Source organism: Coregonus lavaretus, assembly GCF_964263955.1.
Source record: "Coregonus lavaretus genome assembly, contig: HAP1_SCAFFOLD_1478, whole genome shotgun sequence".
NCBI classification, from domain to species: domain Eukaryota; kingdom Metazoa; phylum Chordata; class Actinopteri; order Salmoniformes; family Salmonidae; genus Coregonus; species Coregonus lavaretus.
This window is the reverse complement of record NW_028165680.1, coordinates 49,128-76,242: the sequence shown is the minus strand read 5'-3', so window position 1 is coordinate 76,242 and position 27,115 is coordinate 49,128. Positions and strand designations below refer to the sequence as shown.

The window sequence follows — 27,115 nt, the reverse complement described above, 5'->3', positions numbered from 1 at the left end:
ACTGAGCACGCACCCCTGAGGGGCCCCCATGTTGAGGATCAGTGTGGCAGACGTGTTGTTACCTACCCTTACCAGCTGGGGGCGGCCCGTCAGGAAGTCCAGGATCCAGTTGCAGAGGGAGGTGTTTAGTCCCAGGAACCTTAGCTTAGTGATAAGCTTTGAAGGCACTATGGTGTTGAACACTGAGCTGTAGTCAATGAATAGCATTCTCACGTAGGTGTTCCTCTTGTCCAGTTGGGAATGGCCAGTGTGGAGTTCAATAGAGATTGAATCATCTGTGGATCTGTTGGGGCGGTATGCAAATTGGAGTGGGTCTAGGGTGTCTGGGATAATGGTGTTGATGTGAGTCATGACCAGCCTTTCAAAGCACTTCATGGCTACAGACGTGAGTGCTACGGGTCGGTAGTCATTTAGGCAGGTCATCTTAGTGTTCTTGGGCACAGGGACTATAGTGGTCTGCTTGAAACATGTTGGTATTATAGACTCAGTCAGGGACATGTTGAAAATGTCAGTGAAGACATTTGTCAGTTGGTCAGCACATGCTCGGAGTACTCGTCCTGGTAATCCGTCTGGCCCTGCGGCCTTGTGAATGTTGACCTTCTTAAAAGTCTTACTCACATCGGCTACGGAGAGCGTGATCACATAGTCTTCCGGAGCAGTTGGAGGCTACGGAAGGAGGGTTGTATGGCATTGAAGGTCGTTTGGAGGTTTGTTAACACAGTGTCCAATGAAGGGCCAGATGTATACAAAATGGTGTCGTCTGCGTAGAGGTGGATCGGAGCGTCACCAGCAGCAAGAGCGACATCATTGATATACACAGAGAATAGAGTCGGCCCGAGAATTGAACCCTGTGGCACCCCCACAGAGACTGCCAGAGGTCCAGACAACAGGCCCTCCGATTTGACACATTGAACTCTATCTGAGAAGTAGTTGGTGAACCAGGAGAGGCAGTCATTTGAGAAAGCAAGGCTATAATTGAACTACAAAATTGCCTGATTATACAGGCACAACTCATATTTTACATTTCAAATCATACTTTACCTGCTTGTACACTTATGACATTAATTTACCTTCATAGTCCTGGTCTTCCTGACGGGCCCCAAGGTGGTGAAGGTCGGCAACAACACCTCTGTGGCATTTTGTATCGGAGGCCACGTCACCACTTAGGGGAGGAGCAGCCCGCGCAGAGGAGTGGGAGAGCAGGAGATCTCATCTCAATGCACGATATTTGTATGGCGCCGGTTAACTTCAATAAAGAAGGATTTATGTTTTAAAGAACAGTTCTTTTCTTTAGTATTTCTTAGACAAGAAGATACAACATGGTACCAGGAGTGAAATAACTCGCCTTTGATTCATCCATCATCGAGTTTTGGTCGAAAATGCTGAACGGCGCATACACATATATCAACTAGCAAACTTGACTAACGTTAGCTAACTAGCCACTAGGCTAATGAGACTGAGGTAAAAAATAACCACGCCGGAGCTAACGGAGCATGCAGTGCATGTAGCTAGTCGTTTTGCAGTGCTAGCTGGCTAACGACATGGAGCAGCTAAAGCCTCCAACAGAACTGAAACTGAACGGCAACGTTGAAGAGCAATGCAAGCGGTTCAAGCAGAGTTTCACCCTCTATCTGACGGCGATAGGAGCGGCTGGAAAAGACGACGCACAGAAAGTCGCACTGTTTCTCACAGTCTAGGACACCATTGATGTCTACAACAGCTTTCAGCTAATGGATGAAAAGCAAGCAGATTATGAACTGGTGTTAGCCAAATTTCTGTCTTTTTGTACTCCCAGAAGAAATGAGGTATGTTTTCAACAGTATATGTCAGAATGAAACAGAGACTTTCGGAATTTATTATGGACATCAAACTGAAATGTCAGTTGTGTAATTTCGGTCAAATTGCAGACTCGCTGATACGAGAGCGAATTGTCATGGGGGTGAGAGACAAGCTAGAGGGGTGACTCAGAGTAGCATACGGTCAATGGACAGTGGTGGTCTTAGTGAAACAGTATGCAAAGTGGAGTATTTTAGCAAAGGAAGAGCTACGGCTAACTTCAAAGGACAACATCACACTTCAGGGAACCAGCGCTCCTGCAGCAGCTGTGGAGGAGAGCACAGACCTTGCCAGTGCCCAGCATATAGAAAAGAGTGTTACAACTGTGGCATGAAGAACCCCTTCTCACTCAAATGCAGGCAGCGGAGACAACAAAATACAGTACACTGTGTCAACGAGGACCAGGACAACAGTGGTGACAACGAGTACAGTGAAGGGTCTTTTGGTGACCTCTTTGTGGGAACAGTCGCACTTGCAGGACTAGACGAGGACTGCTACCTACAAGACTAATGGAACTGATATTGGGTTCAAACTTGACACTGGAGCACAGGTCAACATCATTCCAGAGACTGAATTGTTACGGTTACAAGTAAAACCAGTGGTCTTCAGGGACATGCAGGTTGGTGCTGGAGGTAGATGATGAATCTCACAAGGTTCCGTTTGTCATAGTAAAGGGAGAAACAACACCCATCATTGGGTTAAAGTCATGTAACTTACTGGGTCTAGTGAAATGGGTTCATATGGTGAAATGACTAATGTTGAGGATGCATATGCTGATGTTTTTCAGGGAATAGGAAAACTCAAGGTGCAGTACAAAATAGAGTTAGATCAGCCAAATAGACCAGTGATCCATGCACCTAGAAAGGTACCATTATCACCAAGAGACTAGCTAAAAGCAGAGCTGCTGAGGCTAGAGTCCTTAGATATCCTAGACAAAGTAGAAGAGCCTACTAAATGGGTCCACTCACTAGTAATAGTTGAGAAGGAAGACGGCTCGCTCAGACTGTGTATGGATCCAAAAGAGCTAAACAAGCATGTAAAAAGGGAACCCTTTCAGCTGCCTACCAGAGGGGAGATATTCAGGGACATAGCAGGGGCTAAACACTTCTCAAAGCTAGACGCCTCTTCAGGGTTTTGGCAGATCAGTCTAGACAAGGAGAGTACAAGGCTTTGTACTTTCAATCCTCCTTTTGGTAGCTAGTCATTTAAAAGGCTCCCGTTTGGTCTCACTTCAGCACCAGAAGTCTTTCACAGGACAGTCCAACAGATATCTGAGAGTGTGTCAGGCACCACAGTGTCCATTGATGATGTGCTAATATGGGCTCAGACTCTTGAAGAGCACAACACCAGGTTGAAAGCAGCACTTGATCTAGTCAGAGTGGCGCAGTGGTCTAAGGCACTGCATTGTGCTAGCTGTGCCACTAGAGATCCTGGTTCGAAACCAGGCTCTGTCGTAGCCGGCCGTGACCGGGAGACCCATGGGGCGGCGCACAATTGGCCCAGCGTCGTCCAGGGTAGGGGAGGGAATGGCCGGCAGGGATGTAGCTCAGTTGGTAGAGCATGGTGTTTGCAACGCCAGGGTTGTGGGTTTGATTCCCACAGGGGGACAGTATAAAAAAATAATAATAATGTATTCACTCACTAACTGTAAGTCGCTCTGGATAAGGGCGTCTGCAAAATGACTTAAATGTAAAATAATGGGCTAAAGCTAAATGCAGACAAATGGGAATTCAGAAAGACAGAAATAACCTTCTTGGGTGAAAAACTAACATGTGAAGGTGTTCAGACAGACCAGAGCAAAGTGACCGCCATCAAGAACATGCCACTGCCTACCGATCAAGAGGACGTGCCACTGCCTACTGATCAAGAGGACGTACAAAGGTTCTAAGGGCTGGTTAACTATGTGGGCTAATTTGTACCTAATCTGGCAACTCACAATAGTCAGATGAGAAGTCTACTGTGTAAAACTACAGATTGGTGTTGGAACAGTAATCATCAGAAAGAGTTTTGAGGAGCTCAAGGCATTGATCATGCATGCTCCAGTACTTTGGTTCTATGATAAAAAGCTCAAAACCTAAATCTCAGCAGATGCCTCTAAAGCGGGTTAAGGTGCAGTGTTGTTACAGCAGTATGGCACTAGATGGCGCCCAGTTGCATATGCCTCCAGGGCTCTGCCAACTTCTGAGTGTAACTATGCTCAGATTGAGAAAGACGCATTGGCACTGTCATATGCATGTGTGAAATGCAGTGTGTTTATCTGTGGTAAAACAGTGTGGGCTGAAACAGATCATCAACCTTAAGTTACTATTGTAAAGAAGGGTCTAACACACACACCACCAAGAGAACAGGGACTGTTTCTAAAACTTCAGAAATATGACTTGCAACTCGAGTACAGGCCAGGGAAAGAATTGTTAGTGGCAGACACATTGTCCAGAGCTTTTGACAGCTCAGAACCAAACCAGATATATATGAGCAGGACGAGACCATACATGTAAACCTTATCAGAGAGAGTTGCCCAGTCTCAGATGAAATGTGGACAGTTATTTCACGTGCTGCTGCAGAAGATGAGTGTTTGCAAAAGGTGATTCAAGCCATAACATGCAGGTAGTCTGTACAAGCTATACCATACCCTTATGGTCAATACAGGGATGAGCTATCTGGACTTGATGGAATTCTGTTTAAGGGTTCAAAAATTGTGATACCAAGTTGTTACAGAAAAACACACTGATCAATATATATATATATATATATATATATACACACACACACTCCGGACTCTAACATTGCTCGTCCTAATCTTTTCATATTTCTTAATTCCATTCCTTTACTTTTTAGATTAGTGTGTATTGTTGTGTATTGTAAGTTATTACTGCACTGTTGGAGCCAGGAACACCCTACACCCACAATGACATCTGCTAAATATATTTATGCGACCAATAAAATGTGATTTGATTTTTGAAAGTGTTCCATAATTCTCAATCCGTATTGCGTTGTGCCTAAGAACAGCCCTTAGCTGTGGTAGTGTATATTGGCCATTTACCACACCTCCTCAGGCCTTATTGCTTAATTTAAACAAGTAAGTGTATTATAAGGCATTATAAAGGTCATTAAAATAATTATACCTATGTACTTCATAGAAACTGTTATCCTTTATATATTCTAACAACTCACATTTTAAGATTCATTATTTAATTTGTTCCATGTTAAGGCCTCTAACCTAGGAACAAAACTATTTGTCTCCCTCTTGCTGTTGCATGCAGTTCCTCTCTCTCTTCCTCCCTTCTTCTAACCCTTCCCTCCCTCCTTTTAACCCCACCCCTCTGACAGAACCAGGAAGTCCCTCCCCCTGCCACAAACTCTCTTCTGAGGAAACGAAACTGATCTGAGTCTCTGTGTCGTCTGTCTGTGTGAGAGTGAACAACTGTCCAAATGGCTCAGCAGGGAGTTCTGCTCGACCAGGACCAGTTCTGTTGTTCTGTCTGTCTGGATCTACTGAAGGAGCCGGTCACTATCCCCTGTGGACACAGTTACTGTAGAAGCTGTATTGAGGGCTGCTGGGATCAGGATGTTCTGAAAGGGGTCTATAGCTGTCCTCAGTGCAGACAGACCTTCACTCCAAGGCCTAATCTGACGAAAAGTAACATATTGGCTGAGTTGGTGGAGAAACTGAAGGAGTCAGGACTCCAGGCTGCTCCCCCTCCTGCTCTGTGCTATGCTGGACCTGGAGATGTAGTGTGTGATTTCTGCACTGGGACCAGGAAGCAGAAAGCCCTTATGTCCTGTCTGGTGTGTCTGGCCTCTTACTGTGAGACTCACCTCCAACCTCACTATGAATTTCCTGGTTTCAAGAAGCACAAGCTGGTCAAAGCCACCGCACAACTACAGGAGAAGATCTGCTCTCATCATGACAAACTGCTGGAGGTTTACTGTCGTACCGATCAGCAGTGTATCTGTTATCAGTGTGTGATGGATGAACATAAAGGCCATAAAACAGTGTCAGCTGCAGCAGAGAGGACTGAGAAACAGGTAAGACCAGAACTACTTGTTGGTGACTGTCTGATAAACAAAGAATTAAAGATCCAGTAGGAACTAAGGCTGTTTGAATATGAGAGAAATCAGATGAAATATATCCACGGCAGAAGAAATATGAACACAAACTTTGGTGTATATTGAGTTTGCTCCAAATGTATCACAATTTTCTAAAGTCAAACACTATTATCATTCTGAATTCCCTTTTATGAGTCCAAAGTTCAGTTTCAACCCCTTGATACATGTACGCCTACCATAAAAACTATAATAATTAACATAGCAACATAGAAAATGTCATATGGTAAAGGGACTTCCTCAAGATTTTAGACCTTCCTCTCTATGGGCCCTATGTCACATTACTATACTATTGATCTACTGGACAAATAAAGCTTGATAGCTCATTGAAGAGTGATTCTCCACAGAGGCAGCTGGGGATGAGTCAGCAGAAGGTCCAGCAGAGATTCCAGGAGAGAGAGAAGGAGCTGAAGAAGCTCCAAAAAGCTGTGAAGTCTCTCAAGGTGAGTATTGTTGACCAGAGGATTTTACCTGTCTCCTCCAGTCAGAGAGAGAGATAGGACCCCTCTCCAATCCCACTGACCCCACTATGTCTGGACCCCTTTCAGAGAATAGACTGCTTAATGTAACAGATGGGATATGAACCTGGGTCTTGATCATTACACCAAGAGGACATTCCCCATTGGGCCGTGGGCCGACACTGATTTTGAAGTTGCAGGCAGGGCTACCTCATCACATAACTTTAAGTAACCATGACTGACTCATGTCCCCTATACATACAGCGGCTTGCGAAAGTATTCTCCCCCTTGGCATTTGTCCTATTTTCTTGCCTTACAACCTGGAATTAAAATGGATTTTTGGGGGGGTTTGTATCATTTGATTTACACAACATGCCTACCACTTTGAAGATGCAAAATATTTGTTATTGTGAAACAAACAAGAAATAAGACAAAAAAACACAACACTTGAGCGTGCATAACTATTCACCCCCCCCCCAAGTCAATACTTACAGGTTTCCCTCCAGAATGTCCCTGTATTTAGCGCCATCCATCATTCCTTCAATTCTGACCAGTTTCCCAGTCCCTGCCGATGGAAAAACATCCCCACAGCATGATGCTGCCACCACCATGCTTCACTGTGGGGATGGTGTTCTCGGGGTGATGAGAGGTGTTTGGTTTGTGCCAGAGAGAGCATTTTCCTTGATGGCCAAAAAGCTCAATTTTTGTCTCATCTGACCAGAGTACCTTCTTCCAAATGTTTGGGGAGTCTCCAACATGCCTTTTGGCAAACACCAAACGTGTTTGCTTATATTTCTTTAAGCAAAGGCTTTTTTTCTGGCCACTCTTCCATGAAGCCCAGCTCTGTGGAGTGTGTGGCTTAAAGTGGTCCTATGGACAGATACTCCAATCTCCGCTGTGGAGCTTTGCAGCTCCTTCAGGGTTATCTTTGGTCTCTTTGTTGCCTCTCTGATTAATGCCCTCCTTGCCTGGTCCATGAGTTTTGGTGGGCGGCCTCTCTTGGCAGGTTTGTTGTGGTGCCATATTCTTTCAATTTTTTAATAATGGATTTAATGGTGCTCCGTGGGATGTTGAAAGTTTCTGATATTTTTTTATAACCCAACCCTGATCTGTACTTCTCCACAACATTGTCCCTGACCTGTTTGGAGAGCTCCTTGGTCTTCATGGTGCCGCTTGCTTGATGGTGCCCCTTACTTAGTGGTGTTGCAGACTCTTGGGCCTTTCAGAACAGGTGTACAGTGGGGGAAAAAAGTATTTAGTCAGCCACCAATTGTGCAAGTTCTCCCACTTAAAAAGATGAGAGAGGCCTGTAATTTTCATCATAGGTACACGTCAACTATGACAGACAAAATGAGAGAAAAAAGTCCAGAAAATCACATTGTAGGATTTTTAATGAATTTATTTGCAAATTATGGTGGAAAATAAGTATTTGGTCAATAACAAAAGTTTCTCAATACTTTGTTATATACCCTTTGTTGGCAATGACACAGGTCAAACGTTTTCTGTAAGTCTTCACAAGGTTTTCACACACTGTTGCTGGTATTTTGGCCCATTCCTCCATGCAGATCTCCTCTAGAGCAGTGATGTTTTGGGGCTGTCGCTGGGCAACATGGACTTTCAACTCCCTCCAAAGATCTTCTATGGGGTTGAGATCTGGAGACTGGCTAGGACATTCCAGGACCTTGAAATGCTTCTTACGAAGCCACTCCTTCGTTGCCCGGGCGGTGTGTTTGGGATCATTGTCATGCTGAAAGACCCAGTCACGTTTCATCTTCAATGCCCTTGCTGATGGAAGGAGGTTTTCACTCAAAATCTCACGATACATGGCCCCATTCATTCTTTCCTTTACATGGATCAGTCGTCCTGGTCTCTTTGCAGAAAAACAGCCCCAAAGCATGATGTTTCCACCCCCATGCTTCACAGTAGGTATGGTGTTCTTTGGATGCAACTCAGCATTATTTGTCCTCCAAACACGACGAGTTGAGTTTTTACCAAAAAGTTATATTTTGGTTTCATCTGACCATATGACATTCTCCCAATCCTCTTCTGGATCATCCAAATGCACTCTAGCAAACTTCAGATGGGCCTGGACATGTACTGGCTTAAGCAGGGGGACAAGTCTGCAGGATTTGAGTCCCTGGCGGCGTAGTGTGTTACTGATGGTAGGCTTTGTTACTTTGGTCCCAACTCTCTGCAGGTCATTCACTAGGTCCCCCTGTGTGGTTCTGGGATTTTTGCTCACCGTTCTTGTGATCATTTTGACCCCACGGGGTGAGATCTTGCGTGGAGCCCCAGATCGAGGGAGATTATCAGTGGTCTTGTATGTCTTCCATTTCCTAATAATTGCTTCCACAGTTGATTTCTTCAAACCAAGCTGCTTACCTATTGCAGATTCAGTCTTCCCAGCCTGGTGCAGGTCTACAATTTTGTTTCTGGTGTCCTTTGACAGCTCTTTGGTCTTGGCCATAGTGGAGTTTGGAGTGTGACTGTTTGAGGTTGTGGACAGGTGTCTTTTATACTGATAACAAGTTCAAACAGGTGCCATTAATACAGGTAACGAGTGGAGGACAGAGGAGCCTCTTAAAGAAGAAGTTACAGGTATGTTAGAGCCAGAAATCTTGCTTGTTTGTAGGTGACCAAATACTTATTTTCCACCATAATTTGCAAATAAAGTCATTAAAAATCCTACAATGTGATTTTCTGGATTTTTTTTTCTCAATTTGTCTGTCATAGTTGACGTGTACCTATGATGAAAATTACAGGCCTCTCTCATCTTTTTAAGTGGGAGAACTTGCACAATTGGTGGCTGACTAAATACTTTTTTCCCCCACTGTATATATACTGAGATCATGTGACAGATCATGTGACACTTAAATTGCACACAGGTGGACTTTATTTAAGTAATTATGTGACTTCTGAAGGTAATTGGTTGCACCAGATCTTATTTAGGGGCTTCATAGCAAAGGGGGTGAATACATATGCACACACCACTTTTCCGTTATTAATGTTTTTGAATTTTTTTGAAACAAGTTATTTTTGTCATTTCACTTCACCAATTTGGACTATTTTGTGTATGTCCATTTCATGAAATCCAAATTTGTATGTAATGTAACAAAATAGGAACAACGCCAAGGGGGATGAATACTTTTGCAAGGGCACTCTCTCGCTCTCTTTCTCAATTCAATTCAATTCAAAGGGCTTTATTGGCATTGGAAACATATGTTTACATTGCCAAAGCAAGTGAAATAGATAATAAACAAAAGTGAAATAAACAATCATTTCACTCACAAAAGTTTTAAAGGAATAGACATTTCAAATGTTATAATTCAAGTGCAAACAGAGTGAGCCATTCGCCAGACTGAGTTCTGGAGGTGAAATGGAAATGAATGAGGGAGAGTTAAGTGAGGTAGAAGGTGTGGTGAAGAGCTCAGAACCAGAGCCTGGCATCAATGGACATGATAAAGAAGAATCTGGTGCAGTAGGAGTTACATTGTAGGAGAAAGTGGATCCATTCCTTTTGGCAGATCCATTTGTGGTTTCAGGGTGGGTGGGAAAGGAGTTGGGTGCAGTTGAATCAGTGAAGGTAACCTGTAGTGGACTTGGGATATTTGTTTGTGTTTCTTCTGACCAGAGGGAGTGGGAGCTCCGTGTCACGCAACTTGGGTCAAGATCTGTTTCTTGCTTTTCTCTTAGGAACAGGGCACCATTGAAAGGAGTGATTTCTGGGGTAGTGTTAAGTGTGGAGGTGGAGCAATTAAAGTTGAAGATTCCTGGTGTTTGTGATGCCCGCCGTTTGGTGCGACGCAGACCCGGTGGTGAGCGTGATGAAACATAGGAGTCACTGTCAGTCCTTTTGAGTTTTTAGTCTTTACCCAACAAAGTCATGTTAGGATATATCAGTTATCCTGTTAGAACTTTGTGCCGAATCCACTGCACTGATTCAGGTGCAACGTTTATGGTCATGTTGCAGCAGTTTGTAGGAGGGAGATTCCAAGATGTGGGAAGTGTGCAGGAGGGCATGGGATAGAGGATTGTGTAGTTTCGGTGGATAAAGTTGTGTGTGTCAACTGTTGGGATACCCATGTTGCTGGGGATCGGAAGTGTCCGGTGCGAGAGAGGCAGGTTGAGGTGGCTAGAGTCAGAGTAGTGCAGAAGGTGTCGTATGCTGAGACAGTGAAGGAAGTAGAGGAGGATGGGTCAAGGGTGAGAGATCCTGAGAGGATCCCTGTGAGTAGTAGATCTGTGCCAGCACAGAGGGATAGGCCAACGAGTGATATACAGTGGGGAGAACAAGTATTTGATACACTGCCGATTTTGCAGGTTTTCCTACTTACAAAGCATGTAGAGGTCTGTAATTTTTATCATAGGTACACTTCAACTGTGAGAGACGGAATCTAAAACAAAAATCCAGAAAATCACATTGTATGATTTTTAAGTAATTAATTTGCATTTTATTGCATGACATAAGTATTTGATCACCTACCAACCAGTAAGAATTCCGGCTCTCACAGACCTGTTAGTTTTTCTTTAAGAAGCCCTCCTGTTCTCCACTCATTACCTGTATTAACTGCACCTGTTTGAACTCGTTACCTGTATACAAGACACCTGTCCACACACTCAATGAAACAGACTCCAACCTCTCCACAATGGCCAAGACCAGAGAGCTGTGTAAGGACATCAGGGATAAAATTGTAGACCTGCACAAGGCTGGGATGGGCTACAGGACAATAGGCAAGCAGCTTGGTGAGAAGGCAACAACTGTTGGCGCAATTATTAGAAAATGGAAGAAGTTCAAGATGACGGTCAATCATCCTCGGTCTGGGGCTCCATGCAAGATCTCACCTCGTGGGGCATCAATGATCATGAGGAAGGTGAGGGATCAGCCCAGAACTACACGGCAGGACCTGGTCAATGACCTGAAGAGAGCTGGGACCACAGTCTCAAAGAAAACCATTAGTAACACATTACGCCGTCATGGATTAAAATCCTGCAGCGCACGCAAGGTCCCCCTGCTCAAGCCAGCGCATGTCCAGACCCGTCTGAAGTTTGCCAATGACCATCTGGATGATCCAGAGGAGGAATGGGAGAAGGTCATGTGGTCTGATGAGACAAAAATAGAGCTTGTTGGTCTAAACTCCACTCACCGTGTTTGGAGGTAGAAGAAGAATGAGTACAACCCCAAGAACACCATCCCAACCGTGAAGCATGGTGGTGGAAACATCATTCTTTGGGGATGCTTTTCTGCAAAGGGGACAGGACGACTGCACCGTATTGAGGGGAGGATGGATGGGGCCATGTATCGCGAGATCTTGGCCAACAACCTCCTTCCCTCAGTAAGAGCATTGAAGATGGGTCATGGCTGGGTCTTCCAGCATGACAACGACCCGAAAACAAACAGCCAGGGCAACTAAGGAGTGGCTCCGTAAGAAGCATCTCAAGGTCCTGGAGTGGCCTAGCCAGTCTCCAGACCTGAACCCAATAGAAAATCTTTGGAGGGAGCTGAAAGTCCGTATTGCCCAGCGACAGCCCCGAAACCTGAAGGATCTGGAGAAGGTCTGTATGGAGGAGTGGGCCAAAATCCCTGCTGCAGTGTGTGCAAACCTGGTCAAGACCTACAGGAAATGTATGATCTCTGTAATTGCAAACGAAGGTTTCTGTACCAAATATTAAGTTCTGCTTTTCTGATGTATCAAATACTTATGTCATGCAATAAAATGCAAATGAATTACTTAAAAATCATACAATGTGATTTTCTGGATTTTTGTTTTAGATTCCGTCTCTCACAGTTGAAGTGTACCTATGATAAAATTACAGACCTCTACATGCTTTGTAAGTAGGAAAACCTGCAAAATCGGCAGTGTATCAAATACTTGTTCTCCCCACTGTATGCTTTAGTAAAGTTAGCTTCTTAGAGTTCATAGCAATGGTTATCAACTGTACCGCAGTAATGGAATGTAAATCCCAGAAAATTGATATTGTGATGGCAGCTGCAGAGAAGTATTTGGGCATACAAGATTAGACTTCAGAAGAGTTACAGGGTGTGTTGAGTGGTGGTGTCCCGTCCTCCCAGGCCGTTGGCATGGTGCAGGAGCAGATAGGGTCAAAGTAGTGGAATGGGGTAGTGGGTATTTAATGAGTAGGGTTAGTTGGAAGGGTGTTTTTTCTGTATTATTATAATTTCCCCTTTTCCCATTTTGTGTCACAAAGTAAAATAGATTTATATTATAGTCCAGTTGGGGGCGGTAATGCAACATATTGGATGCCAACCGCCGTTAAACACCAAAGAAGAAGAACCATTATATTATGGCTATGTACAGTATTGTAACGATGTCTCTGTCTCTCTCATTCATTAACTTTCGCGGTAGTTGGTTGTGTGGGTCTCTGGTTATGAATAGGGTGCTGACAGACAATTGTTGATAGATATTTATAGAGCTCTGATCAGGACGCCAATTGATTACTGGTGTACAGTTTATGGAACAGAGGCAAAGACTTGGCTTCAGAAGCTGGACAGAATCCAGTATATAGCTTTAAGGATATGTATTGGTGCATTTAAATCAACATCTGTATGTGCCTTACTGGTGGAGGCAGGAGAGATGCCTTTGGATATACAGCGTAGAAAATGGTCATTATCTTATTGGGTTGAAAGGCTGTGAGGTTGAGCATCCCACTGCTACTGTTCTAGATGACTGTTGGGAATATACTAGTAGACAAGGCAGTGGTTTTGGTTGGACAGTTGGAAAGCTTGCTGATGAGAGTGGTTTGAGGGAGTTGGAGGTTGGCCCTTCTGTGGTGATAGGGGATGTTCCTCCATGGTTACTCCCAGACCCTGTTGTTGATCTAACCTTGGTAGAGAAAAGGAAAGATTGGTCAGAAGTCAGTGATATAGTGAAACTGGTTGACAATTACATTGGTAGAAGTTTTTATGCTTTTTTACCGCTTTTCACAGATGGATCCAAGGACCCAGATAGTGGGCTCACAGGAGCAGGCGTTTACGTTCCTGAATTTGATGTGCAGATATGTAGAAGACTAACAGATGAACTGTCAGTATACTCAGTTGAACTGAAGGTATTAATGTTATTATGGAGAATTGAGAGAATGGGTTTAGTAGTGAGATTCTGCTGGGTCCCAGCACATTCGGGTGTGGAAGGGAATGAAATTGTAGACCAGTTAGCTAAAAGAGCTTTGAAACGAGATATAATTTATATTAATGTTCCACTGGGTAGAGGTGAGGCCAAATGTAAGATCAGAGCCATTTTGATAGATGTTTGGCAGAAGAGATGGTACTCTGAGCACAAGGGCCGGCATTTATATGCCTTCCAAATAAATGTTGTTGGACCAAGATTCAAAGGTCAGATTAGGAAGGAAGAGGTGGTGTTTACTCGATTGTGCTTAGGACATTGTACATTGATCTCGTCATTACATCTGGGTGGCAAGCATGTGAATGATTTGTGTCTGGGGGGTACGGTCGATGAAATGGTGGAGCATGTGTTGTTATATTGTTGTAAGTATGTTGAAGAGAGGGAAAGTTTGAAGTGTAGGGTCATTGAGGTTGGACGGGGTTGGGGGGGTTTGGAAGGGATTTGGGGGATGGGGGAGGGTCTATTAGAAGTTAGTAGGGCTCTTCTTTCTTTTCTCAGAAGTACTGAGTTAGGTAGGAGGATTTAGAAATGTTGGAAACCGTGATTGACCACACACTCCAGCACAGTAGGTGGCGGCATGTACCTTTAACGTTGGTTTGTGGACCGCCATTATATCATAGAAGAAGAAGTTGGTTGTGTGAGAGATTTGTGGTTCATGAGGATGGCTACTATTCTTTTTTCTTTTGGTTCTTGCGTATTTTCTGAATGTATTTTCTCATGGTGGAGGGTTTGTTTATTGGTTTCCACTGTTTATCGTTTAGAGTTGAGGGGGGAGTAGGGGTAGTTTGTTAGGGCGGCGTGATGGCCTCAACCGAGTGGAGAAGAAACGCTGTCGCTTCGGGTCCGTTCCGGAGAAAGGTGTGGAGGAAGTTTTGCTCATGGTCGGCGAACAGGTTGGAGCGGAACATCTGGACTCTGCATCCAGAATGAACAAGGCGGTGGTTGGGTTAATGAAAAAGGTTTGTCTTGTTGTGAGGGGTGTGTTGGTGCAGATGTCGCCTCTTTCGATAAGAGTTGTGGTGGCTAATCTGCCTCCGTTTATTGCTTACGAACAGACCGCAAGTAGTTGGTTAGTTTTGGTAAATTAGCAAGTGGTTTCCGTGTGCTCTCGGCTGGGTGCCAAGCGGAATCCGTTAAACATGTCTCTTTTCGTAGACAAGTGTTTGTTTCTTAACAAACTTCAAGGTTACACAGGGGAGGGGTGGAACACAGGGTTTGCTAGCACAGATAGTTTTGGGTGTTTCTAGTGTGGGGATCATCAGTTATAGGCTACAAGCAGCAATATGATTGATAGGTAGGACAGGTATTGAACCCAAATAATCCCTACTCAGATGCGCTAACCTCAACCCTAGTAAACATGCATTATAAAAACCTTCTATATAAAATGATCTCATATTGGGAGTAAATAGCCTCTGAATAGAAAAGAAAAAACACTGCATCTTCCAGCCCACCAATAAATGACATAATGCAACCTTGGCGGTTAGCATATTTACCTCAACATGCCCCTCGCTTGCCTGAGAAGGCAGAGTGCTCGATGCTGGTTGATGAATTTGACAATTAATGTACTAGGAAAATACGTTTTTGTCGACCAGAGGTGACTGAATTAATGTTTAGGCGTATTGATAATCATTATAGTAATGAAGTATAATTTCAAAACATGACCATAAAAACAGGTAATAATAAACATGACTCATCATTATATTACTTCACAGTAATGTGTTTTCAGTCCTTCCTCTTGCGTTAGCAGTGTGGAAAGGGACAGTAAAAAGCTCAGGCAGGAGGAGTTTTCCCTGTGAGGTGGAGTGGTGGTGTATCCAGGGAGAGAACTCCTGAGTGGCGCAGTGGTCTAAGGCACTGCATCGCAGTGCTAACTGTGCCACTAGATCCTGGTTCGAATCCAGGCTCTGTCGCAGCCGGCCGTGACCGGGAGACTCATGGGCGGCGCACAATTGGCCCAGCGTCGTCCAGGGTAGGGGAGGGAATGGCCGGCAATTATTAAGCAACTGCAGTAGTACTGAATAAAGTGTTTTTCCTTACTAATCCGTACTAAAATAGTGATTACTCAGAATTGCAAATAAATGGCGGGGGTACCAGGAGGGAGGAGAATACATTTTTTACATTTTAGTCATTTAGCAGATGCTCTTATCCAGAGCGACTTACAGTTAGTGAGTGCATACATTTTCATACTGTCCCCCCCATGGGAAACGAACCCACAACCCTGGCGTTGCAAGCGCCATGCTCTACCAACTGAGCTACACGGTAGTAGTGCATGGCCAAGTGGTGGTGCGCAGGCCGTGGAGAAAGCGGTGGTGGGGAGGGTTGCAGCTGGGCTACATGAGCTGAGGCAGGTTTCTGTAGTAACAGAGACTCCGGTGGGCGAAGGCTTGGTGGGCTCATCCCAGGAAATATTGCCTGTCATTGGGGAAGAGGCTCTGATCAGGGGGGAAGTGCAGGGGGGCAGAGACTGGGGAGGAGGAGGACGGTACCGTGCCAATGGAGGAGGAGGAAGAGGGGGGAGGTGAGTCTGCGGGAGCGGAGGACAAGGCGTCTCGTTTTCAGACGGCTCATTGGATCCAGAGCTGACAGACAGTCAGGCTGAGGGCCCAGTATATACGCTGAGAGAACTTTCTAGGTTCCTGATGGAGACTAAAGGGGAAAAAGAAGGTTCTGCTGGAGTCTTATTTGATTGATCCTGGAAGGTTTGGAAGGTCAGTACAACACGTGATGAAGAATGAGGGGTTTAGTGTCCTCTCACCCAGGAAGCGGTATAGGCTGAGAAAATGGGTCATGGGTTCTTAAGGGCATGTCTTCAGAATCTGCTTAAATTGATGTTTTTTTCTGACATGGCGGCTTTATGGGCTTCTCTACTGGTTTCTGATTGTGGTGATTTCCCTCCCACCTCTTATGGAGATTTCACGGTTAGACTTCCTTAACATGAACGGCGGCAGAGACTGGGGGAATATGTCAAACAAAAACATTAAAATGTCAAAAGAGGTGTGTAAGGGTACGTTGTTAGTGGTTAGAGCCCAAATAATGACCTTGTCTTTGCTTTCATAAATGTGTATGTACCTAGTACAGGGCTCAGTTCTCTGTTTCACCATATTCAATGTAAAGCTCTTACAAAATGCCACTTTTTGCTCAAGCTTCCAAGGCTTTTGGGAGAGGTGGGGACAGCAGAAGGGGGAGTTTGAGTCTCTCAGTCAGTGGTGGGACGTAGGGAAAGCACAGATTCAGGTTTTCAGTCAGCAGTATACAGCTTTTTCCTCTTCAGAGGCCAGGAGAGTACTGGGGGAGCTTGAGTGGTTCATAAGTGAGGTGGAGGCTGAGCTGGTGGGGCAAGGTAGGGTGGGGCTACAAGATAATCTATCTGAACTACGCAGGGACCTAGGGGCTTTCATTTCAGATGAAAGAAAGCAAAAGGATCACTTGTTAGAGCTAGTTTTTCCATGTTGAGAGAGATGGATGCTCCCAGCTCTTTTGGGTTGGAGAAACAGAGTGGGGAAACCAAGAAAATCCATTGTTTACGTTGGTCTGATGGGCGGGTAACTTCTGTTGTGGGGAGATGAGGGAGCCTGATGGGTGGGTAACTTCTGTTGTGGGGAGATGAGGGAGCCTGATGGGTGGGTAACTTCTGTTGTGGGGAGATGAGGGAGCCTGATGGGTGGGTAACTTCTGTTGTGGGGGAGATGAGGGAGCCTGATGGGTGGGTAACTTCTGTTGTGGGGAGATGAGGGAGCCTGATGGGTGGGTAACTTCTGTTAAGGGGGAGATGAGGGAGCCTGATGGGTGGGTAACTTCTGTTGTGGGGAGATGAGGGAGCCTGATGGGTGGGTAACTTCTGTTGTGGGGGAGAGGAGGGAGGCTGATGGGTGGGTAACTTCTGTTGTGGGGGAGAGGAGGGAGCCTGATGGGCGGGTAACTTCTGTTGTGGGGGAGATGAGGGAGCCTGATGGGTGGGTAACTTCTGTTGTGGGGGAGATGAGGGAGCCTGATGGGTGGGTAACTTCTGTTGTGGGGAGATGAGGGAGCCTGATGGGTGGGTAACTTCTGTTGTGGGGAGATGAGGGAGCCTGATGGGTGGGTAACTTCTGTTGTGGGGGAGATGAGGGAGCCTGATGGGTGGGTAACTTCTGTTGTGGGGAGAGGAGGGAGCCTGATGGGTGGGTAACTTCTGTTGTGAGGAGATGAGGCTGTGGAGTTGTACTCTGATTTATAGAGGGCAGAACTCTGTGGTCCTCTGTAGAGCATGGTCCTTGTAATGCCAGGGTAGTGGGTTCGATCCCCGGGACCACCCATATGTAAAAATGTATGCACATGACTTTAAGTCGCTTTGGATAAAAGCGTCTGCTAAATGGCATATTATTATTATTATTATCCTGGGTGTTCTCAGGTTCTGCTCACAGACCTTTCCAAACTCTCTCTGTCACAGATAAATCAAATAGATATTTCCCTGGCCTTTCACAAACTCTCAGCTGCTGTCTCTCAGACGGTCTGCCTGTGGATCTTTATAAAAAGTTCTGGGGAATTATTTTACAGGACGTGTGTTGTGTGAGTGCGTCGGGGTGGGGGAGCTGTCGCTAAGCTGTAGACGGGAGGCTTTGACTCTCCTGCCCAAAATAAGGATTTGAGCGACATAAAGAACTGGAGGCCTGTGGCATTGCTCTGTGTGGAATATAAGGTCTTTGCCAAGGTCCTCGTTAACAGACTCAAACGTACTGTGTACCAGGACGCTCAATCACAAACAATCTGTTCATAATCAGGAGAAAGCCTTTGATAGGGTGGACCATGAATATCTGTTCAATGTGTTGTTTTGGTTGTGGGGAGAATTTTGTGGCCTGTGTTCAAATGTTAAATAAATAAATATACATAATATGCCATTTAGCAGACGCTTTTATCCAAAGCTACTTACAGTCATGCGTGCATACATTTTTGTGTATGGGTGGTCCCGGGGATCGAACCCACTACCCTGGCGTTACAAGCGCCGTGCTCTACCAGCTGAGCTACAGAGGACCACGTAATGTCGCGGTCGTATGCTGGGGCTTCATGTATGGTCAAGGTGTGGGGAGGGCTCAGTAGGCCAGTCTGGGTAGGGAGGGGCATTCACCAGGGATGCCCTCTGTCAGGGCAGCTATACACTCTTGTTATTGAGCCCTATCTGGGCCTGCTACGCAGGAGGCTACAGGGAGTGTGGGAGCCAGGCATAGGGTTGGGGACAGGCATAGCAGTGGCAGCATACGCTGATGACGTCTGTGTTGGTTAGGGATGAGCAGAACCTACAGGCCCTGGAGAATAGTTTGAGGGTGTACGAGGGGGCGTCTTCTGCTTAGGGAAACTGGGGCAAGAGTGAGGCTCTGTTATGTGGGGCATGGAGGGACAGGGCACCTCCGCAGCTTCCAGGGGGGTTGCATTGGGGCTGTGAGTGGCTCAAGATGCTTGGGGTGTATCTGGGCTCGGAGGGTTGGGATAGGAAGAACTGGGAAGGAGTGTCACAAGCGGTGGTGTCGAGGCTGACGAAGTGGAGGTAGCTCATCTCCCAAGTGGCATACAGAGGGAGGGTGCTGATCATCAACAACTTGGTGGCATCCTCTCTATGGCTTAAATTGGCCATTCTCAACGCCCCCGGTGGTCTGCTTGTGGACCTGCAGCGCAAGTTAGTGATTTTAAATTCAATCATCATGCGGCAGGAGAGACTCAATACAGCAGGGGTCTCTGATTTCTATGCTGCAGTACTGAGGGCTGGAGCAGCCTGAGGAGGGGCCACCACCGTTTCCACCACTGCAAGTGACAGCAGAGACTGGGGACTGGCAGGAGAGTCTGGAGGACTTACTGACTTTTAACACTCTGAGCTTAGTGGGAGTGAAGGGGCATCAGTGGCAGGGGGTTGTGGGGGCTGAGAGCATGGCAGGGTATAGGTGGAGGGTGCTCTATAAGCTCCCAGTGCTGGAAAGGTCATGGGTCGTCCAGTGGAGGGTATTACATGGAGCCCTGGACACCAATAGCTGGTTGGCTCGGGTTGACCTGGGAGTTGGGGAGGGGTGTCCGTTTTCTGCAATGACAGACTGTTCATCATGTTTTTTCTGTGTTGCCAGGGTAATGCCATTACTGTTGACGCCTTAGGGTTGAGTTTGAGTTGTACAAAATGATCAACAGTGTGGAGATGTTTCAGGAGGTATGGGGGCTCAGGGGGGCTGTCTGTACGGCTGGAGAGGAGGGGTTGGATGGACGGTTGGAATGTGGTGCTGGTTGGTGTATTGTACTGTGGTGTTGGGTACTGGATAATGTGATTGTGTGGAGGTTGTGGTGGCATGCAATGTGTTTTTAGGAGGGGGGGTGTTAGTGTAATGAGGATGGCTCATTAAAGTAAGACAAGTCTCTCTCTCTCTCTCTCTTAACAGCGCTCTGCACAGGCAGCAGTGGAGGACAGTGATAAGATCTTTACTGAGCTGATCCGCTCCATTGAGAGAAGGCGCTCTGAGGTGAAGGAGCTGATCAGAGCCCAAGAGAAGGCTCAAGTGAGTCAAGCTGAAGGACTCCTGGAGCAACTGGAGCAGGAGATAGCTGAGCTGAGGAAGAGAAGCACTGAGCTGGAGCAGCTCTCACACACAGAGGATCACATCCATTTCCTCCAGGTAACTCAACTGCCTTGATACATGTGATGTGAAATTAAAACTCAATGAGAAACTCTCAATCATTTGGTTCTGCTCCCTCTCTCTCTCCCTCTCTCTCTCTCTCTCTCTCTCTCCCTCTGTCTCTCTCTCTGTCTCTCTATGTCTCTCTCTCTCTCTCTCTCTCTCTCTCTATGTCTCTCTCTCTCTCTCTCTCTCTCTCTCTCTCTCTCTCCAGAGTTATCAGTCTCTCTCCAGTACCAGTGTATCTTCAGACTTACCCAGCATCGTTGTCCGTCCTCTTCAGTACTTTGGAGATGTGAGTAAGACTGTGTCTGAACTGAGAGAGAAACTAGAAGACGTCCTTAAAGGAGAATGGACCAAGATCTCCACTACAGGTGTGTTGAAAATAATAACAACATCAACTTTAGACCATTGAAAGTTCCCTACTAGTCATATACATGTGGAATATGGTATGATGATAACATTCCCTCTCTCTGGGAATGTGTTTGTGTGTCTGTAGTGAATATGGTGGATGTTGTACTGCCTCCAGAGCCCAAGACCAGAGAACAGTTCTTACAATGTGTCTCTTTATTCTGAAGTAACTAACAGTCTCTTTTTACTGACACTCCTAACAATCCCTCTAGAAATATATAGCAATAGTAGATCTAATCAAAGACTGGGTATCTATCTGACTCCTCATATTTCTCTGATTTGATCTCTGCTGTGCTCTAATCAAAGACAGGGTAGATACAGTATCTGACTTAACTTATTGTTCTAACTCCCCTCATTGGTCTCTGCTCTGCTCTTCTCCCAGATTCCTGTCAGCTCACACTGGACCCAAACACAGCAGGCACACACCTCTCTCTGTCTGAAGGGAACAGAAAGGTGACCTATACAGGCCAAGTCCAACCATATCCTGTTCATCCAGACAGATTCACAAACAACTACCAGGTTCTGTGTAGAGAGGGTCTGTCTGGACGCTGTTACTGGGAGGTGGAGTGGAGTGGGGACTGGGTTGTTACAGCAGTCTCATATAAAGACATCAGCAGAACAGGGGCAGATGGTAGATTTGGATTCAATAACAAGTCCTGGAGTTTACAGTGTTATAGTGGTGGTTATTGGTTCAGACACAATAATGTTGAGACTCCAGTATCAGGCCCTCTGTCCTCCAGAGTAGGAGTGGACCTGGATCACAAGGCAGGTACTCTGTCCTTCTACAGTGTCTCTGAAACAATGACCCTCCTCCACAGAGTCCAGACCACATTCACTCAGCCCCTCTATCCTGGGTTTTATCTCTCTGGTACTGCTGAGCTGGTTAAACTGTAGTAGGGTCCACATAGATACTAGTCATGCTGGTGTAGTCTATAGCTGAGCTGGTTAAACTGTAGTAGGGTCCACATAGATACTAGTCATGCTGGTGTAGTCTATAGCTGAGCTGGTTAAACTGTAGTAGGGTCCACATAGATACTAGTCATGCTGGTGTAGTCTATAGCTGAGCTGGTTAAACTGTAGTAGGGTCCACATAGATACTAGTCATGCTGGTGTAGTCTATAGCTGAGCTGGTTAAACTGTAGTAGGGTCCACATAGATACTAGTCATGCTGGTGTAGTCTATAGCTGAGCTGGTTAAACTGTAGTAGGGTCCACATAGATACTAGTCATGCTGGTGTAGTCTATAGCTGAGCTGGTTAAACTGTAGTAGGGTCCACATAGATACTAGTCATGCTGGTGTAGTCTATAGCTGAGCTGGTTAAACTGTAGTAGGGTCCACATAGATACTAGTCATGCTGGTGTAGTCTATAGCTGAGCTGGTTAAACTGTAGTAGGGTCCACATAGATACTAGTCATGCTGGTGTAGTCTATAGCTGAGCTGGTTAAACTGTAGTAGGGTCCACATAGATACTAGTCATGCTGGTGTAGTCTATAGCTGAGCTGGTTAAACTGTAGTAGGGTCCACATAGATACTAGTCATGCTGGTGTAGTCTATAGCTGAGCTGGTTAAACTGTAGTAGGGTCCACATAGATACTAGTCATGCTGGTGTAGTCTATAGCTGAGCTGGTTAAACTGTAGTAGGGTCCACATAGATACTAGTCATGCTGGTGTAGTCTATAGCTGAGCTGGTTAAACTGTAGTAGGGTCCACATAGATACTAGTCATGCTGGTGTAGTCTATAGCTGAGCTGGTTAAACTGTAGTAGGGTCCACATAGATACTAGTCATGCTGGTGGTGATGGTCCCCAGATGTGATGATTCATTCTGCTCTGTTTTTATGTACAATGATTTGATTGATTTGATCTTCAGAATATGTTATGAATTACAATTCAATGCATTCATTTTTTTTTTAAGTGCAATGTTTTAATCTTATATATTCACATTAATCATGATGTATGCTGTTAATGTATGTTGGTTGTCATTCAGAACCATTGAAATGTTTTCTCAATTGGTTCTCTGTCTCAATGTCATTTTCCTCAGTATCATGGAACAGGTAGTGTTACTTACTTGCTAATTGAACTATATGGGCCGGTTTCCCGGACACAGATGAAGCCTAGTCCTAGACTAAAAAGCATGTTCAATGGAGATGTCCGGGAAACCGGCCCTAAGTTTGGCATCTTTTATTCTCCCATACTGCTCAGTCAAGCAACATTAAACCTGTCCAGTAGGTGGTGCTATTAACCAAACAATAAAAACCCAGCAGATATCTTGACTTGCCACTCAGTATATCAGTAATGTTCAGAATTGTACTTTAATATCATTGGAGATTGATGGTCTTTTTAATCCACTACCCAGAGTCAGGAACGGATGAAGTTAGGTCTGCTACTGTTCAGTTATTAAATATGATTCATGGTGATGGGAAATAAAAAATCCATCTAGTAGTAGTTTTCCTTTGCTATTTATTCCAAGGTGTGTCTTTAACTTGTAAATGGATTGTGTTGAAGCTGGCATGTGGTGTGGATGATAGAATAGAGTGAATAGAGGAGAGAAGAGAGGAGAGGAGGAGAGGAGAACATCATATAGAAGACAGATAAGATAGAGAGACAATTCATACCCAGGGGAGTTACTGACTCTGGCCCAAATGACACCCTGTTCCCTACGTAGTGCACTAGGCTACTTCTGACCAGATCTAAAGTAGTGCACTACATAGGGAATAGGGTGGAGATTTGCTCACTGTCATTAGAATGAAGATTTCCATACAGGAGTTACTGTCTCTGTCCCAAATCTCTCCCTGTTCCCTACGTAGTGCACTAGGCTTCTTCTGACCAGATCTAAAGTAATCTTCTAGATTGTACATGTTTTCTCCCTGTCATTAGAAAATGACAATATGGTAATGACTTTAGTGGTTTCCTCCCCCTTTGTTTTTATTGGTTGTGTGTTATGTGTGTTGTTGTGTTAGGTTTTCCCCCTGTGTTCCTAATGGAAAATCCATTAACAATGAATCACAAACAAATTATATTCCAGTTTAGACAACTTCATGGCTGACATCCCCCAGTTCTGTTAAGACCCATTGAACTGGGTCACATTCTAAATGGTCACTTGTATTGATAGTCCATACTGGGCCTAACTGGGGTTAACCATACTGGAGGGTTTCTTTCTGCACACATATTCCCTCATCTCCAGAACTTTTCCTGATGTCCTCTCTCTCTCTCTCTCTCTCTCTCTCTCTCTCTGTCTCTCTCTCTCTCTCTCTCTCTCTCTCTCTCTCTCTCTCTCTCTCTGTCTCTGTCTCTCTCTCTCTCTGTCTCTCTCTCTCTCTCTCTCTCTCTCTGTCTCTGTCTCTCTCTCTCTCTGTCTCTCTCTCTCTGTCTCTCTCTCTCTCTCTCTCTCTCTCTCTCTCTCTCTCTCTCTCTCTCTCTCTCTCTCTCTCTGTCTCTGTCTCTCTCTCTCTCTCACTTCCTCTCTCTCTCACTCTCTCTCTGCCTCTCTCTCTCTGCCTCTCTCTCTGCCTCTCTCTCTCTCTCTCGCTCTCTCTCTCTCTCTCTCGCTCTCTCTCTCACTGCCTCTCTCTCTGTCTCTGTCTCTGTCTCTGTCTCTGTCTCTCTCTCTCTCTCCCCTCAAACCGTATAGAAAGCAGACAACCTCAATATGGTTCCATTCCTGTAGTTATCAGGACACATGAGGTGTGGAACTATTATCTCCTTTCTAAGTGTGAACTTGTCCACTTCCCTTCATGGATTTAAAAGGAAATGACTGGTATATGTAAACTCCCTCTACCCCATGCCAACACCAATCCAATGCTTTTACATTTGAGAGGAGTAGTGAAGGAATGATACACTTCAGGAGGAAGGAGAGATTATTGGGACACACCCATGGAGTGATGATAGAGGGATGTGAAAGAGGAGAGAGGTAATGGTTGGACTGGACTTATTTATTCTCTCATTAGACTTATTCTGTTTCAATAACATAACTGCATAACACAAAATAAGTACATTTAAGGAAGTATCCATGTATTATAGATTTTATAATCACTTTTGTACTATTTTCACAAGTATGTGGTAAAATCTCACAATTTTTAATACAAAACTCAAAACAGATAATCAAAAAGGCTGTTTTTTCAAAACTTTAAGCATATTTTCAATTGACTAAGTGCAACACACAAAGGAAGTATCCTTGTATTATATCTTAATATGTGAAATGCTCACTTCCTCCCATAAGTCATTAGTAGTTGATGTAGGGTTTCATCTGTCAAAAGGTAAATCACACCTGGTGACTTATGAGTTATAAATGTTATTACTGTGGAGTCACCATGATCAGATTACTGTGGTGTGTGTGTGTTAGTCTTTGATTAGTTTAGTCATCAAGGCTGAGAGGATGTATCTATTTGAAAGGGTGTCCTGGTCTTTGATCAGACCAAATGGTTGTAAAGTCCTCAAGACAATAGAATGGTTGTCAGGCAGTGGAGTCTGGTGGGAGGAGCTATAGCAGGACAGGCTCATTGTGATGTCTGGAATGGAATAAATGGAACTCAGTCAAACATGTGGTTTCATGTGTTTGTGTTTGATACGTTCCATTGATTCCATTCCAGCCATTACAATGAGCCCGTCCTCCTATAGCTCCTCCCACCAGCCTCCTCTGGTGTCAGACCTGCATGGTGCCTCAGGGTCTGTGTAGGAACTGTGAGGTGGGTGTGTTGGGAACATTATTCCCTATTTTTCATAGTTCCACAATCTATTAATAGCCAGAGATGTGAATTAAACATTCTGCCAATCATGGTTATTTTATTTATAACCACAGAATTAGGCAGATTCAAACAAGACAAACATGCTTATTTTTAAAGTAAGGACATGTGCAAGAAAGCTTACTTGTAAAACTAAAATAACCAACACCCTTTCTTGTGATGGGTTGTAATATATATAAAAATATAATAATATATTTCCATTCACATTGTGTGTGTGTGGTCCAATGTGTGAGGGGCTTGTTGTGATCCTGGGGGTAGTGCATTGGTCTGTACACTGACTGTATGCCTTCTTAATATTGAGTTGCATCGGGTGGGGGGCTGTTAAAACTGTTTTGAATGGGGTGTGTTTTTGGGGTCTGGGGGTGAAATCAAACAGTGTATTCAAACTGGTTAGGGGTAGACTTAGACCCCCCAGAACATTCACACCTGGTCCTTTGTTGCAGGATTTGTTTTAGACATGTTTGTACATTAATTTCTTACATTTCCATTCCCAGGTTGAATGTCAATAAGAAGTAATATAATTGTATGTATGACTTTACAATGTCCAGCTACATTATACTCCACATAGCTTTATAGGAAGCAGACTTTACAATGTCCAGCTACATTATACTCCACATAGCTTTATAGGAAGCAGACTTTACAATGTCCAGCTACATTATACTACACATAGCTTTATAGGAAGCAGACTTGACAATGTACAGCTACATTATACACCACATAGCTTTATAGGAAGCAGACTTTACAATGTCCAGCTACATTATACTCCACATAGCTTTATAGGAAGCAGACTTTACAATGTCCAGCTACATTATACTCCACATAGCTTTATAGGAAGCAGACTTTACAATGTCCAGCTACATTATACTCCACATAGCTTTATAGGAAGCAGACTTTACAATGTCCAGCTACATTATACACCACATAGCTTTATAGGAAGCAGTTCCTAATCTACTGAAACTTCTTCATGGCCAAGTTGTTTTATCTAAACATCTTGGGAATAATTTTGACCCACCCTTGGTTTTTTAATTTATTAAACTTTGAATGTGGCTCTATACTCCAGCATTTTAGGTTTGATATTAAATGTTTTATATGAGGCGACAGTACAGAATGTCACCTTTTATTTGAGGCTATTTTCATACCTATCTGTTTTACTGTTTAGAAATAAATATACTTGATTTACAGTTGAAGTCGGAAGTTTACATACACTTAGGAGTCATTAAAACTAGTTTTTCAACCACTCCACAAATTTCTTGTTAACAAACTATAGTTTTGGCAAGTCGCTTAGGACATCTACTTTGTGCATGAGACAAGTAATTTTTCCAACAATTGTTTACAGACAGATTACTACATTTAATCACAATTCCAGTGGGTCAGAAGTTTACATACACTAAGTTGACTGTGCCTTTAAACAGCTTGGAAAATTCCAGAAAATGATGTCATGGCTTTAGAAGCTTCTGATAGGCTAATTGACATCATTTTAGTCAATTGGAGGTGTACCTGTGGATGTATTTCAAGGCCTACCTTCAAACTCAGTGCCTCTTTGCTTGACATCATGGGAAAATCAAAAGAAATCAGCCAAGACCTCAGAAAAACAATTGTAGACCTCCACAAGTCTGGTTCATCCTTGGGAGCAATTTCCAAACGCCTGAATGTACCACGTTCATCTGTACAAATAGTACGCAAGTGTAAACACCATGGGACCACGCAGCCGTCATACCGCTCAGGAAGGAGATGAGAGAGAGATGAACGTACTTTGGTGCGAAAAGTGCAAATCAATCCCAGAACAACAGCAAAGGAC

The 27,115-nt window shown here is 44.5% G+C and overlaps 1 protein-coding gene across 1 annotated transcript in view; it reads left to right on the top strand.

Annotated features, from left to right (window-relative positions):
• LOC311115617 (tripartite motif-containing protein 16-like) overlaps positions 1-22,584 on the top strand; it is a 52,413-nt gene extending 29,829 nt beyond the window's left edge. The window contains exons 4-9 of the mRNA XM_084190777.1: positions 5,266-5,862; positions 6,288-6,383; positions 19,933-20,010; positions 20,519-20,540; positions 20,666-20,725; positions 20,960-22,584. Coding sequence (XP_084046903.1) covers positions 5,266-5,862; positions 6,288-6,383; positions 19,933-20,010; positions 20,519-20,540; positions 20,666-20,725; positions 20,960-21,471 — 1,365 coding nt within the window. The 3' untranslated portion in view covers positions 21,472-22,584. The remainder of the gene's footprint in view (positions 1-5,265; positions 5,863-6,287; positions 6,384-19,932; positions 20,011-20,518; positions 20,541-20,665; positions 20,726-20,959) is intronic.
• The last annotated feature ends 4,531 nt before the right edge of the window (positions 22,585-27,115 follow it).